The sequence below is a fragment of the Thunnus albacares genome, chromosome 13, assembly GCF_914725855.1.
Source record: "Thunnus albacares chromosome 13, fThuAlb1.1, whole genome shotgun sequence".
Taxonomy (NCBI): Eukaryota; Metazoa; Chordata; class Actinopteri; order Scombriformes; family Scombridae; genus Thunnus; species Thunnus albacares.
In genome coordinates this window covers 22,385,670-22,399,443 of record NC_058118.1, presented here as the reverse complement: position 1 = coordinate 22,399,443, position 13,774 = coordinate 22,385,670, and the positions used below count along the sequence as shown (strand labels likewise).

The 13,774-nt window shown below is 37.4% G+C and overlaps 2 protein-coding genes and 1 non-coding gene across 4 annotated transcripts; 1 reads left to right on the top strand and 2 right to left on the bottom strand.

The window, feature by feature from the left end:
* Nucleotides 1-1,046: 1,046 nt before the first annotated feature.
* Nucleotides 1,047-3,776, bottom strand: LOC122996192 (cytochrome c oxidase subunit 7B, mitochondrial). The gene is made up of 3 exons (XM_044371788.1): nucleotides 3,646-3,776; nucleotides 2,190-2,305; nucleotides 1,047-1,260 (listed from the first exon to the last, which is right to left on the bottom strand). Exons 1-3 carry the CDS (start codon nucleotides 3,680-3,682, stop codon nucleotides 1,177-1,179), a joined length of 237 nt encoding a protein of 78 aa, XP_044227723.1. The 5' UTR covers nucleotides 3,683-3,776; the 3' UTR covers nucleotides 1,047-1,176.
* A 215-nt stretch (nucleotides 3,777-3,991) lies between these two features.
* Nucleotides 3,992-4,102, top strand: trnal-caa. Its single transcript has 2 exons — nucleotides 3,992-4,029; nucleotides 4,057-4,102. It is a non-coding gene; the product is annotated as a tRNA-Leu (tRNA).
* A 1,187-nt stretch (nucleotides 4,103-5,289) lies between these two features.
* Nucleotides 5,290-12,874, bottom strand: pgrmc1 (progesterone receptor membrane component 1). 2 transcript variants are annotated; one of them, XM_044370408.1, is made up of 4 exons: nucleotides 12,744-12,874; nucleotides 12,037-12,283; nucleotides 7,863-8,018; nucleotides 5,290-7,664 (listed from the first exon to the last, which is right to left on the bottom strand). In XM_044370408.1, the coding sequence occupies exons 1-4, from the start codon at nucleotides 12,816-12,818 to the stop codon at nucleotides 7,570-7,572; spliced, it is 573 nt and encodes a 190-aa protein (XP_044226343.1). In that variant the 5' UTR covers nucleotides 12,819-12,874; the 3' UTR covers nucleotides 5,290-7,569. The 2 variants fall into 2 exon arrangements, with proteins under 2 accessions (XP_044226343.1, XP_044226344.1); XM_044370409.1 differs by lacking the exon at nucleotides 12,744-12,874 and having other exon boundaries at nucleotides 12,037-12,390.
* Nucleotides 12,875-13,774: the final 900 nt, after the last annotated feature.

Genomic DNA, 13,774 nt, shown 5'->3' with positions numbered 1-13,774 from the left:
AGAAAAATTTAGAGGATATCACTTACAATATACAGCCATGAAATATAGATACTGTTGCTTACTATGATTGCAGTGCATCCCTTCCAAAAGATGTGTTTGTTATCTTATTACAAAGATACATTCAAATCAATTACCTGGAAAAAAGGTCAAGAATGGTTAAAGCACATGGAAAAAGTGTTGCCAAGCATCAAAGTCTGCAGTGGCAATTTATTGGTTTATCTGATTTTGTCATTTGACAAGCAATTTCCCCTTATTGTATTTGTTTACTTATTTTGATGTATTTCCAAGTTGAGATGTCATCTTTTTTGATAAAGCTTAAATGACATGTACTTTACTTCAGTATTTTTATTTTATGCTACTTTATACTTATACTAAACTACATTTCTGTGGGATATACAGTACATTCATTTCACAGCATTTGATACTTTGCAGATTAAGATTTTACATACATATTATCAGTTTATAAAATATGCTGCATTACTAGATAGACTAAAATAGTATGCTGCACAAAATTACCTCCATTTCAAACCAAAACATTGAAGTACTGCTTACATGTTAAAGCATTTAAAAATGATCCAATAATGTAATAACATTAAGGGATCATTCTACATAATTAGCATTTACATTTGATACTTTAAGTAAATTGTGTTATAATACATTCATACTTCAAGTTAAGTCTCAAATGTATTATATTGACTTCAGCATTCTTACCTTGTTGTATTGCCACTTTTACCTATGTAAATTATTTGAATACTGCTTACATCTGTGATATTTGGGAAATATGGGAGTACAATAGAGAGTTCTTACATTTTGTTTAACTGTGTTTTATGCTATTTGGTCAAAAGAAATCCCAATTTGTTCCTGTGCAGTTCCCACACTTAAATAGGATGGTGCAACAACACAGGCTGTCCCAAAATGTTATATATATATTTTTATTTTTCCTTCTATACTTAGATATTTATGTTAATTTTATTATGACTTTGAGCAATAACATGGCACATTGAGGAACAAGAAACTTAATGACAGCTTAAAAGAAGAGACAATGATCAGTAGAATCACACTTAATTTATTCGGACATGTTGGAATAAACACAGGCATTCACTGTGAACACGCAATTCTTCATCTGTACAACCAGAAGGTTTATTAGGTGGGATGCAGGTATGTCATGGCGGCTCTTTACTCCTCAGGCTCTCTCCACTCTTTGGGCATGAGCTTCCCGACTGGTGACAGATTCCAGGTGATGCCAGTCTGAGTCAGCACCTGCACAAAGACAAGAAAATTATTTCTCAAGATTTTGGACCTTTATGTGCTAAATGATTAATTAATTTCACACCAAAGTTAAACTAAACACCATAAAACAGTAGCTGCGTTCATGTCTACAGTTGTACGTTTTTAAGTTAAAAAAAAATTATATTGAAAATATCCATGATTTAAGGCCCTTACTTGTAGTAAAAATAATAAAACCTTCTCAGACATGTGCACTTCTTAAAAATTGCCAGTCATTCTGTCAACCTCAAGTGTCAGTAAACCTGCTCAGTTTGCCCCCCAGTGGTCATAATAAATATGTACACATATATTAATACAACTGACGTTCAATTGGACAAGTAGATGTGTTCAGAGACAATCGTCCTGACAAAAATCATTCGATAAATATGTCTGTTGCATCATTTGGTGCTAAAGAATGAAATACAACAAAAATATGATCACAATCACACAATATTTTGTCACGGTATGACAAATGCAACTGAAGGTCAAAGAGGTGAGCGTTCAGTGACATTTAACCATCTTTTTGTACAAGTACTGGCCTCAGTAATAAATACTGTACTGTATTTTTTATGTACTTATGTCCTTTGTTTAATTGTAACTTGACCAAACTGAGGCCAAACGCAAATTCCTGTCAGATAAGGTCACTGGTAAGGGATTCATGGTTGATCTGTTTTCAAAAAGGAAGCTTTAAAAATTATGTGCACTTTTGATTGTTAGGTTTTCTGTACTGTGACTGTCAACCCCCTACTTCTTTCTCCTCCTACACTGAAAGCCTGAGGGTGGGTGTTGCTCACTTGAAAATGAGACCATTTTTTAGTCCCCACATGTGTTCCTCTATGTAACACTTTGCAAGCAAGCTATCTGTTCAGATTAACTATAAATAAATGTGGCTGGGCCTCACAGAACAGGACAGCACTACTTACAAATGTCCAAACACCCGTGCAGAAGATAGCGCCACCAATCATCAGACCGGTGCCGTACTTGGAGTGGAAGTCCTGGTGGGAGGTGGAGCTATGCCTCACCTGCCGTGCGGCCTGACCTGTATGACAACAGCAACAACAAACCCATCATTTAGAATTACTCTCATTTCTGTCCTGCACTATTATTTATTTTTATTGGCTTTACTGTTTGTAGCATTTTAAGTTGTCATTATGGAGTACAATCACTTAACTATTCAATTATATCTTATATTAACTAAACCGGAATAGGCTATGCAGTTAATTACACAGATGGATCAGATGTCAAGTCATAATGTGGACACAGAATGAGCTACCTTGTTATTTCATGAACCCTTTTACACTGAACCACCTAGCATAAATACAACCTTTGGCATTTTGGGGCTAGATTAAATATGATGCATCAAACCACCAGTTACTAGGGCCCAAAATTGTTCAGATGTAAATAGATGTCTCTCTAGTATTCTATCATTTTTATGGGTCATAATAGATCCTGTTTTGATTTAGTGACACTAAACTGTACAGTTTAGGCTTAAAACAAAAGGGGGATCATATTTTTTGCTGTTTTAGCTACAACGCTGTGGAACAAACCCCCCCTCAGTATCAGATCAGCTGAGTCACTGCCTCAGTTTTCAAAAGCTTATAAAAAAAACAACCATAACAGACTGGCATTTGTATAATATTTTTTATAATGTCACTCAAATGTTTTCATGTTGTCCTTTTTATATTTTGTTTATCTCTCAAAGTTTGCCCACTTCTTGAAATCATTTTGCACCTATATTTTATGGTATTGTATTTTGTGAAGTACTTCGTAACTCTAACTTACTAAGGCGCTGCAGAAATAAAGTTTCTTCTTCTTATTATTATTAATATTAGCGTTGTCTGAATACAAGTCAATTACTGCGTCAAAATTCTTTCAAATTTGTTTGACAAAAAGTGCCAGCTGAAAAGACCATTCTTATTTGCCTTTTTCTTTGTGAGACTGTTCAATTTTATGCACATAAGCTAGACAGTTTGATGTGTTCGTTTCCATAACTAAAGCACATTTCTATTTCTCCTCGAAAAAGAAACAAACATTTACACGAGCTAATCATTGACCTAACTGAAGCAGGTCAGTATGTCGGGCAATGACATCTTAATGAAAAATATGAGCATGTTACAAATGCTTCTTCAAACGTAACGTTAAGTTTAACTCTCTAAAGACCATTAAATAGATTTAATTGAACTTATAACCGTATTTTGAGACATATTACGACTCATTTGGAGCCTGCTAACGTTAGCAGGCTGTTACTGTTAGCACGCTGGCTGCGGTCAACGACCAAAGAGACGCCGGTCAAACTTGTAGTCCGCTGAAATAAAAATGTAGGATGATCTTAAAAAAACAAAGAGAACATAATTTGCTATTTAAAAACAGTCTGCTTACCGGTAATGTTCACCGCAGCTTTAGCAAACCGGTACATTTTGACTTGTCTGGTGTCTTCAGATACCCTTGAAGAACGGAAGTGTAGTATGGCCGCTGCAAGTATCACGTAGACACAGCGGAAATTACGATAATGGATGTGAGCATGCGCAGGCTTAACCAAACGCGGAAAATGAGTAAAATGACGCGAAAATATACACCAACGGACGTTAGTAACATTAAAGACAAGCACAAGGCAACTACTAGTTCTTCTTGTTAAAAAAATACAACAATTAATATGACTACCAAATTGTTCGGTGGTCACGTTGTCATGAATAAAAACACAACTGACATCAATCTCTCTCACCGTGTCAGGATGGCCGAGTGGTCTAAGGCGCCAGACTCAAGGATAAACTCCTTCCGCTGAAACGGGACTTCTGGTCTCCGAATGGAGGCGTGGGTTCGAATCCCACTTCTGACACATACCTTTTCTTGAGTTTTAGCATCAATTTTCTGTATTTACTTTCCATAAGTTTAACAATTTCGTTTGTAAATTCAACATGGCAGACGCGTTAATAACACGTTTTGTGAGAAATAAAAACATAAAATAGAAGTTTTAACTGCTGTAACTAATGTGAATTACGTTTGTTGATTAAAGGGCAGTTTCACAATTTTTCAAGTTTGTTTTAAAACAACAGTCAGGTGGCCAAATGAACACTGAAATAGGTTTTTCTTGCTGTTATCATTCCTCCTGTTCCTATTGACCATTAGATCCTTTCATCATGCACTTACAGTGTAAGTGATGGAGGCCAGAAGCCTCCTTCTGTACAAAAAATGTATTTAAAAATTTATATGAAGCTAATATAAACCCTTAGCTATCAAAACTAGTCAAATCAAGTACCTTTCAATGTTATAGTCTTTTTAGTGCTGAAGTCCCTCTTTTTATTACTATACCTCCACCGCTGCTCAACAGGGAAATACTGTCCGAGGAAACACAAAGAGGGAATTTGAGGCTAAAAAGACTGTAAATGTGGCAGATATCCACTCATGTGGACACACTGCGGATTTTTCCCCTCATGACTTACATTGAAAGCACATTTGAAGAGAATCTTTTAATAGTCAGTATGAACAGGAGGAATTATTACAGCGAGGAAAACCTCTTTCAGTGTTCATATGGACACCTGAAGGCTGAACTTGTCCTTTAACATGTTAAACAAAAACAAGAAAATCAACGTTATTAAAAAGTAAATATCTCCAAGAGTTTTTCTGTTAGAGTAGGTAAACAACAGTAAGTGTATTGAATTATTTAAACTTTTGAAAAGTCAAATGAAGGGTAAAAGCCACCTCAGGAACATCATTTTATTCCCTTTGTCTGCTTTAACACCAAGTGCAGTGTTTTAAAACAACATGGTGACAAAGTGATATAGACAACAAAAGCTTGTGGTGTCATACAAGGTGCTGAAAAGTCTTTTTTTTAAGTGTAATACAGTCCACAGTAGATATGTTAGTATACTGTATGTGATTTCAGAAGGATTACTGTATGTCTGAGTCCAATCAAGCCAGAAAACTGTGTTATTTGAATCAACAGGTCATATTATTGACTCATTTTAAAAATAAAAATAAAATCTTTAAAAAGTATTGAAATAAAACAAGATTTGCAGATGGACATGAAGTCTTCATATTTGTAGTTTTATTTATTAAATCAGAATATAATTTTCAGGATTATAACTAACAGTATTATAACATTTAGTTCATGTATGTACACACATACTGAAAATATTCCCTCATTCAATCTGCTTTTCTGGAGAGTGGCCGATCTTTTACAGGACAACATATTTTTCCTGCAGTCAGAAAGAACAAACTTCTTCCATATAACTTTAGTAAAACACAAATTAACTAAATTTCCTTGCAAACAATGTCTCTGAAGGATTTCATGGATACATCTGTGGATAAAACAAGCTCTTGTTCTACTATTTGCAGCCTTGAAACCAACTTCAACTACAGCAACATTATTAATTTCCCTTGATTAATGATTTATGGTGAAAAATTTGGTGACTTTCCCAAATATCTGCGTCAACTTGGCATGTTAAATATTGCTGAAAAACATTATAAACTATGATTGCTAATCATCACAGTTTCTTAATGATTATGAGTTTAGGAAGAATGCCTTCAGATTCAGGATTTAAATCAGAGTCAAGGGGAACGTCGGGAAAATAAAACGTGAAGACATTTGATTTCTAAAATTCAAAACAGCTGTTAACTTGCAGCAGCTCAGCCTTTCTGATGTTTTTATTATTTAACGTGTAACCATTTCCCGCTACACCACATGAACACTAAAAACACTACTGCATGTAAATGAGGGCAGAAGAAAAGCAGCAAACCTTCATATCTGAGAAGCTGAAACCATAAAATGGTTGATATTTTTTGCTAAATAAATGACTTTTATGAAAGGTGTTTTCAGTTCCTTTTCTGTCAATCGACTTTTAATGGAGTCACCGCACTACGTCAGACTGCTGAGATCAAGACGACCTCTGTAACAGCCTGGACCGTCACTGTGAGATAGAAGAAAACTTGTGAACTTTTCCAAAATCTCAGGATCAGTTTCAGAGTTCTCAACAGACATCAACACTGAAATTCACACAAACATAGAAATGCTTAAATGTACATGAAAATTCAGAAAAGTCAGCAGATACATTTGACGGGTTGGAATGTTACCAAAAAAAAAAATGTAGATTATCCTTCTCTTATAGTTTTATGGTAAAAAAAGGAAGTATATCACTCACATTTTGGTGAAAATTACATGTATATGGTGCAGTAAATCAAGAAAAAGTGCTTAAAAAGAGATTTATTTAGCAATATTTATGTGATTACATCTTTAATGTGTTGAGCCCCACTGGCTGTATTGAACATTTCTGATATTTTACAGTCTGGGTTTTATTCTCATAATTGTATCGACTCTGACTATGTGTCATAACTTTGCACTCGCCACCCCTGCTGTGGAGATTCAGCAAAAACCTACTGTAGTATCACAGCAAGCAGGTCGGGTCTCCTAAAGCTTCCTAAATAAACTTCAACTTTTATTTTACACAAATGATGTCACACGTTCCTGAGTCCGACTGAAAGTCTGCACAGAAATAAATCCCCCGGATTAGCTATTACAGCTAACGGGATAGGGATTTTCTTTTCTGGTGAAACTTACCAGAGTAGTTTAAAGTCAGACTCAGACAAGTGTTTGGATGATTTCTGTAAAATTTAAGTTTATTTGGAAAGCTTCAAGCTCTCGCTGCTTGTCCTGATATGAGTTGTTTTTGTTTGTTTGTTTTTGAGTCTCTGTTTCGGACGGAGGTTGCGAGTGCAAAGTTAGCATAACGCACAGTCAAATGGCCACAATTAATAGAATAGGATCCAAAATAAATCTGCCCTCTGGCTCCAGACCCTCAGTACATATATTTCTTAGTTTGAGTGAAACCGCTTCCTGAGATAATTCATTTCAATGCGAGCCGACCTGAACCTTGAATAAAAGGAATGTGTACAACCCGCAATACACCAACAGCGAGCTTAACTAAGTGTCCATCGGAGCTGTGGATCATTTAACTATCAGGGGCTTCATAACATGTTGGAACTGATCCGTCAATTAGTTGCTGAAGTTCCTGATTCTCATGTTTACAGAAACTAAACTCTAACAACACTACACAGCTCTACATCACCAGAACGCAGTATATTTAACCATTAATGCCGTCTAACCTTCAAATATGATCAATGGAGATCAGTGTTATTTAGTCATCATTTAAAATCCAGATGTGTGATAGTCCAAAAACAATACAGAAGATGGAAGTGTTTTCTCTGAACGATCCTAACAGGAGGCAACAGGCACCAAACGACAAACAAACAGTAAGGCATCTGTATCATTTTTTTCCCCTCGCTTGTGCACTTTGAATTTTCATTCTTTTAGTCCGCCTTTTTGTCTTTTCCTTCCTCGTCGTCCGTGTACTCTGTCGGCTCCTCTCCTGGTTTCAGGAGCTTGCCGATGTAGTCGTACTTGACTGTAATGGAGGGAAAAAAAAAAAAGGGAAAAAGTAGATGAGTAACAGCCTCAATGACACTGAACTATCAGACAGTTTCAAGGACCCAGCTGGAACGACCAAAGTCTCATTATCTCATCATCTTTCTATCATCTTACAACATCTGGTTCAGAGTCTGGAACCGAAGAGGGTTTCTCGCTTGATGAACGAGGCACTCACCGGTGAACTGAGTCTCCCACTCAGAGAGGCTCTCCTGCTGCATGGCGTTCAGGTCGGACAGGTCGTCGTGTTCGTCTTTCAGCGCCTCCTTCTCCAGGCAGAACGTAGCCAGACCTCTGGATGCATCTCTGCCTGCAAACACTCCATACGGCCCGTCTGCAAAACAGCGAAGACACAGAGAGCACAGTGTGAGCTGAGAGCACAACTAAAGTAACAGCAGCGATGGCAGCGGGTGCACAAATGCTACAAAACTATTGAACAGTGAATATCATGCTCTTTTTTTTTTTTAAAAATAGCATTTTCTCTCTAGTAGCCTGATGTTGAGTCAACCAATTAATATCATAGGACCATTATATCACTGTCAGCAGACTGGATTTTAGTCACTAAGCTCCTCTTTTCTGAAAAATACAGACAGACAAAAGGAGAAGTTTGATGATATTCTATATTTTTTTTACATGAGAAGATCGAGGCCAATTGATCCAACTAACAAGTAGCCTATTGTCTGTCTGTACTAACTTCTTCCTCTGTCCTATCAACCTCCTTTGTTGTCCAAAAACATGACATGGTTCTTCATTGCAATGAACACAGCTGCTGTTATCTGTTTCGGGTCAATCTGACATAAACCAGCAGGATAGCTGCCAGAAACACTCACTAGAGCACCACGTGTGTATTTATTGGCAACTGAAAACAACAAATGCACTGTTTACTCCTGTTTGAGTAACACAAAAAAACTACAACACAGCTGTTTTAGGAGATCACTGAGTCTCTTTTACAAACTAAACCAAATTTTTAAGATTAACCATCTTCAGTTGGAGCGAATGGGCTGGGAGGTGAAGCAGTTTTACAAGTTGTGATTCTGTCTCCTGTCCAGATATCCTGAAACGAACATGTCTTTGCTTGTTTTGTAATAAGAAAAAAGCTTTATTTTGCATAAAAAATAAAATAATACATAGTAATATCAATATAGACAAACATAACTGATAACAACACTGTGAATTTTGGTTCACATTGTAACTCCAGATGTTACTGGGACAGAGTGTTAAACCACAATCATTTATGGTTCTTACCAAAATGTGTCTGTGCAACCAAGAAACAAAAACTGTCAAATTTGTAAACTAGTTTATTTATTCTTTGATCATTTAGTTTCTGATTTAAACTAAAATGTTGTCAGTTTTAGTATTTTCTTTAGATGAAATTCTTGTGTAGCTGCTTCTGTTTAAACATTCACCATTTGAGACCTTTGACTCCTTCTCTTTAATAAAAAAAAGGTTTATTTCTCAGAATACTGTCTCATTTAGGTGTCATTGCATCATTTTTATATCTGTACCAAAACTCAGCAACCACATTGGCACCAGTAACTAAAACTTTCCAACAATACCCAGAGCTAAACGCTGCGAGTTCAATAGTCTGGAACAGCCCGGAGTGTTTGAGTAAGACACTGAACTGTAGAGAAAATCTTACTAAGCTGAATTCCTGAAATAAAACAAACCCACGCAGGATTTCAGAGGCTTCAGAGCTGGGTGTGCTGTGCACTGAAACAACTTTGCATGACAGTGAGATATCATGTTGGTCAGAGGTTACAGGCAACAGAGGTTACGATCTGAGATTAGACGAAAACAGCGAGGTCTGACTCTGTGTCTGTTTCCAGGTAACAGAAATGTCCCAATGAACCACGGCAGAGCAGTTTTCAGAGAACTGTAGATGATGGAAAAGTTGTGACGCAGGCTTCACTCTCTCTAATAAAACCCTACATCGATTCAGCCTCCCTGCTGTTAAGTACAACAGATACGAGGACTCCTCTGACTGATCACACAAGTTTTGCTGTCTGCAGTTAAAGATTGAGCTCTGTGCTGTTTGTCAAGATGAATCAGATATTTTCCGTCTATTCAAGTTTTGGGTTTGGTATGAATTCAATTTTGCCACTTAGTTTAGAAAGCATTACATTATGAAAGGACAAGATGGTGGCGGGTCAGTCTGCTATCGGTCTCTTTATAGGAACAAGGGCTCTCATTTGACTGCTAGCAGGAAGAGAAAAGCCAGTATCTGAGCGCAGGTTTCATGGGCTTTATTGAAGCGTGTTGGCTGCATTAAAGTGATCCAACATTGGCTTTAGCATATAGCTGTTGTTGCTGTTGTTGATTCCCATTTTTCAAGTCTATGTTAAAATAATTTAACATTCCCTAGATGTTAATTTAGGGCTCCAACTAATGATCATTTCATTTTCTCGATTAATCAATTAGTTGTTTGGTCTACAAACAGGCAGAAAATGATGAAAAATATCGATAATTGTTTCCCAAAGCCCAAGATGCAACCTAAAATGTCTTGTTTTGCCCCAACCAACAGTCCACAACCCAAAGATATTTAGTTTACTGTCATAGAGGACTAAAAAAAAATATATATTTATCCACATTTAAGAGACTAGAAGCAAAGAATTTGAGCAATTTTTCTTTAAAAAATGACTCAAAAGAATGAATCGACTAATCATTGCAGCTCTATGTAAATTAATAGAGTTGTCATTGCTACAAATGTTCCTCCGATCCCAAGAGCCCCCATCCTATCTTGATCCTAAATAAGGCAAAATCTGCAAACATGACTTCTTAAGTTCAGCTGAGGCTGATATGAGGCTTCAGATATCTGAATGGGCATGTGTGTGTTAGCTGGTATCTTTGCCATATTGTTTATTGAGATCCCCATTAGTTGTTACCAAGGTAACGGCTACTCTTCCTGAGGTCAATGTCAATGACATAAATGTAAGGATGCACCATCTGACTTTTCCAGTCCCGATACTGATACCTGGGCTTTGGGTATCGGCTGATCTGATACCAGTTTATTATAAATAAACTGTGTGGAAGAGACTGGGATCATTATTTTATGTGTGAGGCAACATCAAGCTTGACTTAAACATCACTTTCCTAACTTTGCAAAATGTAGCAAATTAATAAATACATATATATAAATTTACTGAATTGTTATTTATTAAAATGATGATATCCGATACAAGATTGGCCCATTGTCACCGATACCCGATCCAGCTATTTGAGTCAGTATCAGACTGATATCCAATATCAGTAACAGTATCAGTACATCTCTACATAAATGTATAGGCATGCTTTCACATACATGCATTACATACCCCCCCCCCAATTAAAACTCTATAAACATTACAAAAACCAAACAGTTTCAACACAACCATATAAAACTCTTTCTCTATACATCTCTCACTATGTATACATATATATACACACACACACAAACACACATGCATACACACACATGCTTATTTGTACATACATACAGATTGCCATAGGTCCCTTAGAAGCTAATTAACATGCTTTTAAAGATGTAATGATTCTGTCCCAAGTAATATTGAAATTATTAACACCATCCCCTCTCCTATAAGAACATGTTTTTCATACAGAATATGTGACTATATGATCATTAAAGAGGAATTTCTTTATGATTTTACTTTTAGTCACTGTATATACTGTTTTTAGTGGGCACAACTATCATTTTTGAGCTGTATCAAATATTTTTAGATAAAATGTGGGTACTTTTTGTCATTGTTGTTAATAGTGTCTTCGGTAGTTTTATTGATGTTAATAAATTGTCTTGTTTGTCTGTTGGGTTTTGTTGTTTTGGATTTGATTACACAATTGTTTTGCATTATGATGTAATGTGTACTTGTGTGGACTCCAGGAAGAGTAGATGCTACCTTGGTGGTGGCTGAAAACTAACTTCATTACTACGGAAGCGCATTCATATAAATACCTCATAAATCAACCAATTAATTAATTAATTAAGTTCTAGCCGGAACCACTTTTCCAAACATGGCGGCCAAGTAATAATATTAGACAATGAGTGACTCCACTTCTTCCATAGACGATCTCTGGTTTCAAGGCTCCTCTGTTGTGAGATGGGATCTCAGCTGGCAAACTAAAGGGGGTGTGGCGTCACCTTCCACTTACAAAAGTCAATTTAAAGTTATATTCCCGAAAAAGTACGCATGAATTTTGCTAATATTGTCAGTGAATTGCTATCGTCAATAAAAATGTTACAAAACAAACGGCCACTTCATGCTAGCTACCGTTGGTGACGTTGTGTTCGAAACAGAAGAAGAAGAAGGGTGACTAAACATTTCATAACACCGTACAGCGAACTGCTTGGCAGACGTTACCTGGCCCGTAAAACTTCTTCCCCCGGGTGACGTCGAACACTTTTCCGTTGACAGCCATGAGGATCCTCGGATTTTGCTGTCCATCGTAGGGCTTCAACTCTGCCAGGGTAAAATCTCTCTTTTTCAGTTTAGGCAGTGGCTGCTCCATCTCGCCGAGCTCCGGTGGTTTGTCTCCGCGGAAGATTTTGTATAAGAGGAACAAACAGAGGCTGAGCAGGGTGAGGTTCAGCGGGGATGTGAAGATCTCCTGAAAAATACCACCAGAAGTTAATTCGCTTCCCTCTGCTTCAGCCATGTTGGGTTCTGTCTCCCCGGTTGTGTGTGTGTGTGTGTGTTGGGTGGGACTGGCAGAGCTCCTGAATCCTGAACCAATCCCTGTAGCGGCCTCAGAGGCGGCGGTTAACCCTTTGGACCAATCGGGCTCCTGTAGCTGCGTGCCAAAAGTCGATCGATAGAAATGTATTATTGTCGATAATTTAGGGCCGCAACTTACTGGAGGGCATTGCAAAAAGTGGGAGGCCTTATCTCATAAATATTGACTTACTATGTCAAAAATACGAGAAAAGATCTCATAATTACGAGATATGGATCTCAAACTTATGAATTACTATCTCAAAAATACGAGAAAAGATCTCATAATTACGAGATATGGATCTCAAAATTATGAATTACTATCTCAAAATTATGAGAAAAGATCTCATACTTACGATATGGATCTCATGGTTGTGGACTGTTGGTTGGGACCGTGGCTGTATCATAAGAACTGGATGGGGCTCCGCCATTCATTCCTATAAAAGTTGTTCAGTGGCGCATGAAGCCAAAAAAGCCACTTCCCGCTATAAAGAAATTACCTTGATGAAAACATAGTGAGCACGCTCTATGGGCTGCATGCCCCCCTAGAGCATGCTCACTATAGACTTCCACCGGCTGAGACAGCTAACTTCCGATTTAGCCCTCCAGCTAACTTGAATGGGGATAAAACAATTCAATCGTGCTGCTCTTCTAGACTTTTGGAATATGATCGGATCAAATGGATCAAATTCTGATGGTGAAACGAGTCATTTCATGGGGGTTGTGACACTCAAAAAAATGTATCAGCTGATTTACAGACATCTCTTTCACAATGTAAGTCTATGGGGAAAAATCTTTTTGGGCCAGTGTGCATCACGTGATGTAATTACACAGTTTGGCCGCTATGTCAAATTTCTTTCAAAGCCTGGCGCTGTTCCTATATCCAGTTCACTTTATACATCTATGCAGCCTTTCAGCCAATTTTTTTCGCAGTGGCCACCCGCGGTATTGCAGCAAAAAATACCACTGCAGCTATATCAATTATGAATCTTTCTATTATGCATTTTTGTTCCATGGAGGTTTTATATTTGTAAAACTTTCCTCAAGCTGAAAAAAGCAATTTAAAAATCTGTGACGTCATCACAATGTAAAGTCTATGGGCCAAGCAGGAATTTGTGAGCGGGGCCAGTGGGGGAGACACTACTGTGCATATTCAGTGGGCCGCACAACACAGAAGCAAACCCAGACGCTACAAACTTTTTTTGGTGTACCATGGACGTATTATAAGAGCTGAATACAGATCTGCTGCTCAGCCTTGCAGCCAATTTTTCCCAGTGGCCACTTGCAGTATTGCAGCCAAAAATCCCCCTGCGGCCCAAAGAGCATTTTCCCCATAGACCACCATTGTAAAAGAGACGTCTGTAAATATTCAGAGGGCCGCACAATG

What these genes read in the sequence shown, in the direction of transcription:
- LOC122996192 (XM_044371788.1), bottom strand. Translation starts at nt 3,682, where the DNA reads ATGTACCGGTTTGCTAAAGCTGCGGTGAACATTACCG. An exon ending in AGCTGCGGTGAACATTACCG is followed by an intron (nt 2,306 to 3,645) that starts GTAAGCAGACTG and finishes GTTGTCATACAG; the next exon opens with GTCAGGCCGCACGGCAGGTG. An exon ending in GCACGGGTGTTTGGACATTT is followed by an intron (nt 1,261 to 2,189) that starts GTAAGTAGTGCT and finishes GTCTTTGTGCAG; the next exon opens with GTGCTGACTCAGACTGGCAT.
- pgrmc1 (XM_044370408.1), bottom strand. Translation starts at nt 12,818, where the DNA reads ATGGCGGAGCCCCATCCAGTTCTTATGATACAGCCACGGTCCCAACCA. An exon ending in ACAACCATGAGATCCATATC is followed by an intron (nt 12,284 to 12,743) that starts GTAAGTATGAGA and finishes GGTATTTTTCAG; the next exon opens with GAGATCTTCACATCCCCGCT. An exon ending in GAAGAAGTTTTACGGGCCAG is followed by an intron (nt 8,019 to 12,036) that starts GTAACGTCTGCC and finishes GCTGTTTTGCAG; the next exon opens with ACGGGCCGTATGGAGTGTTT.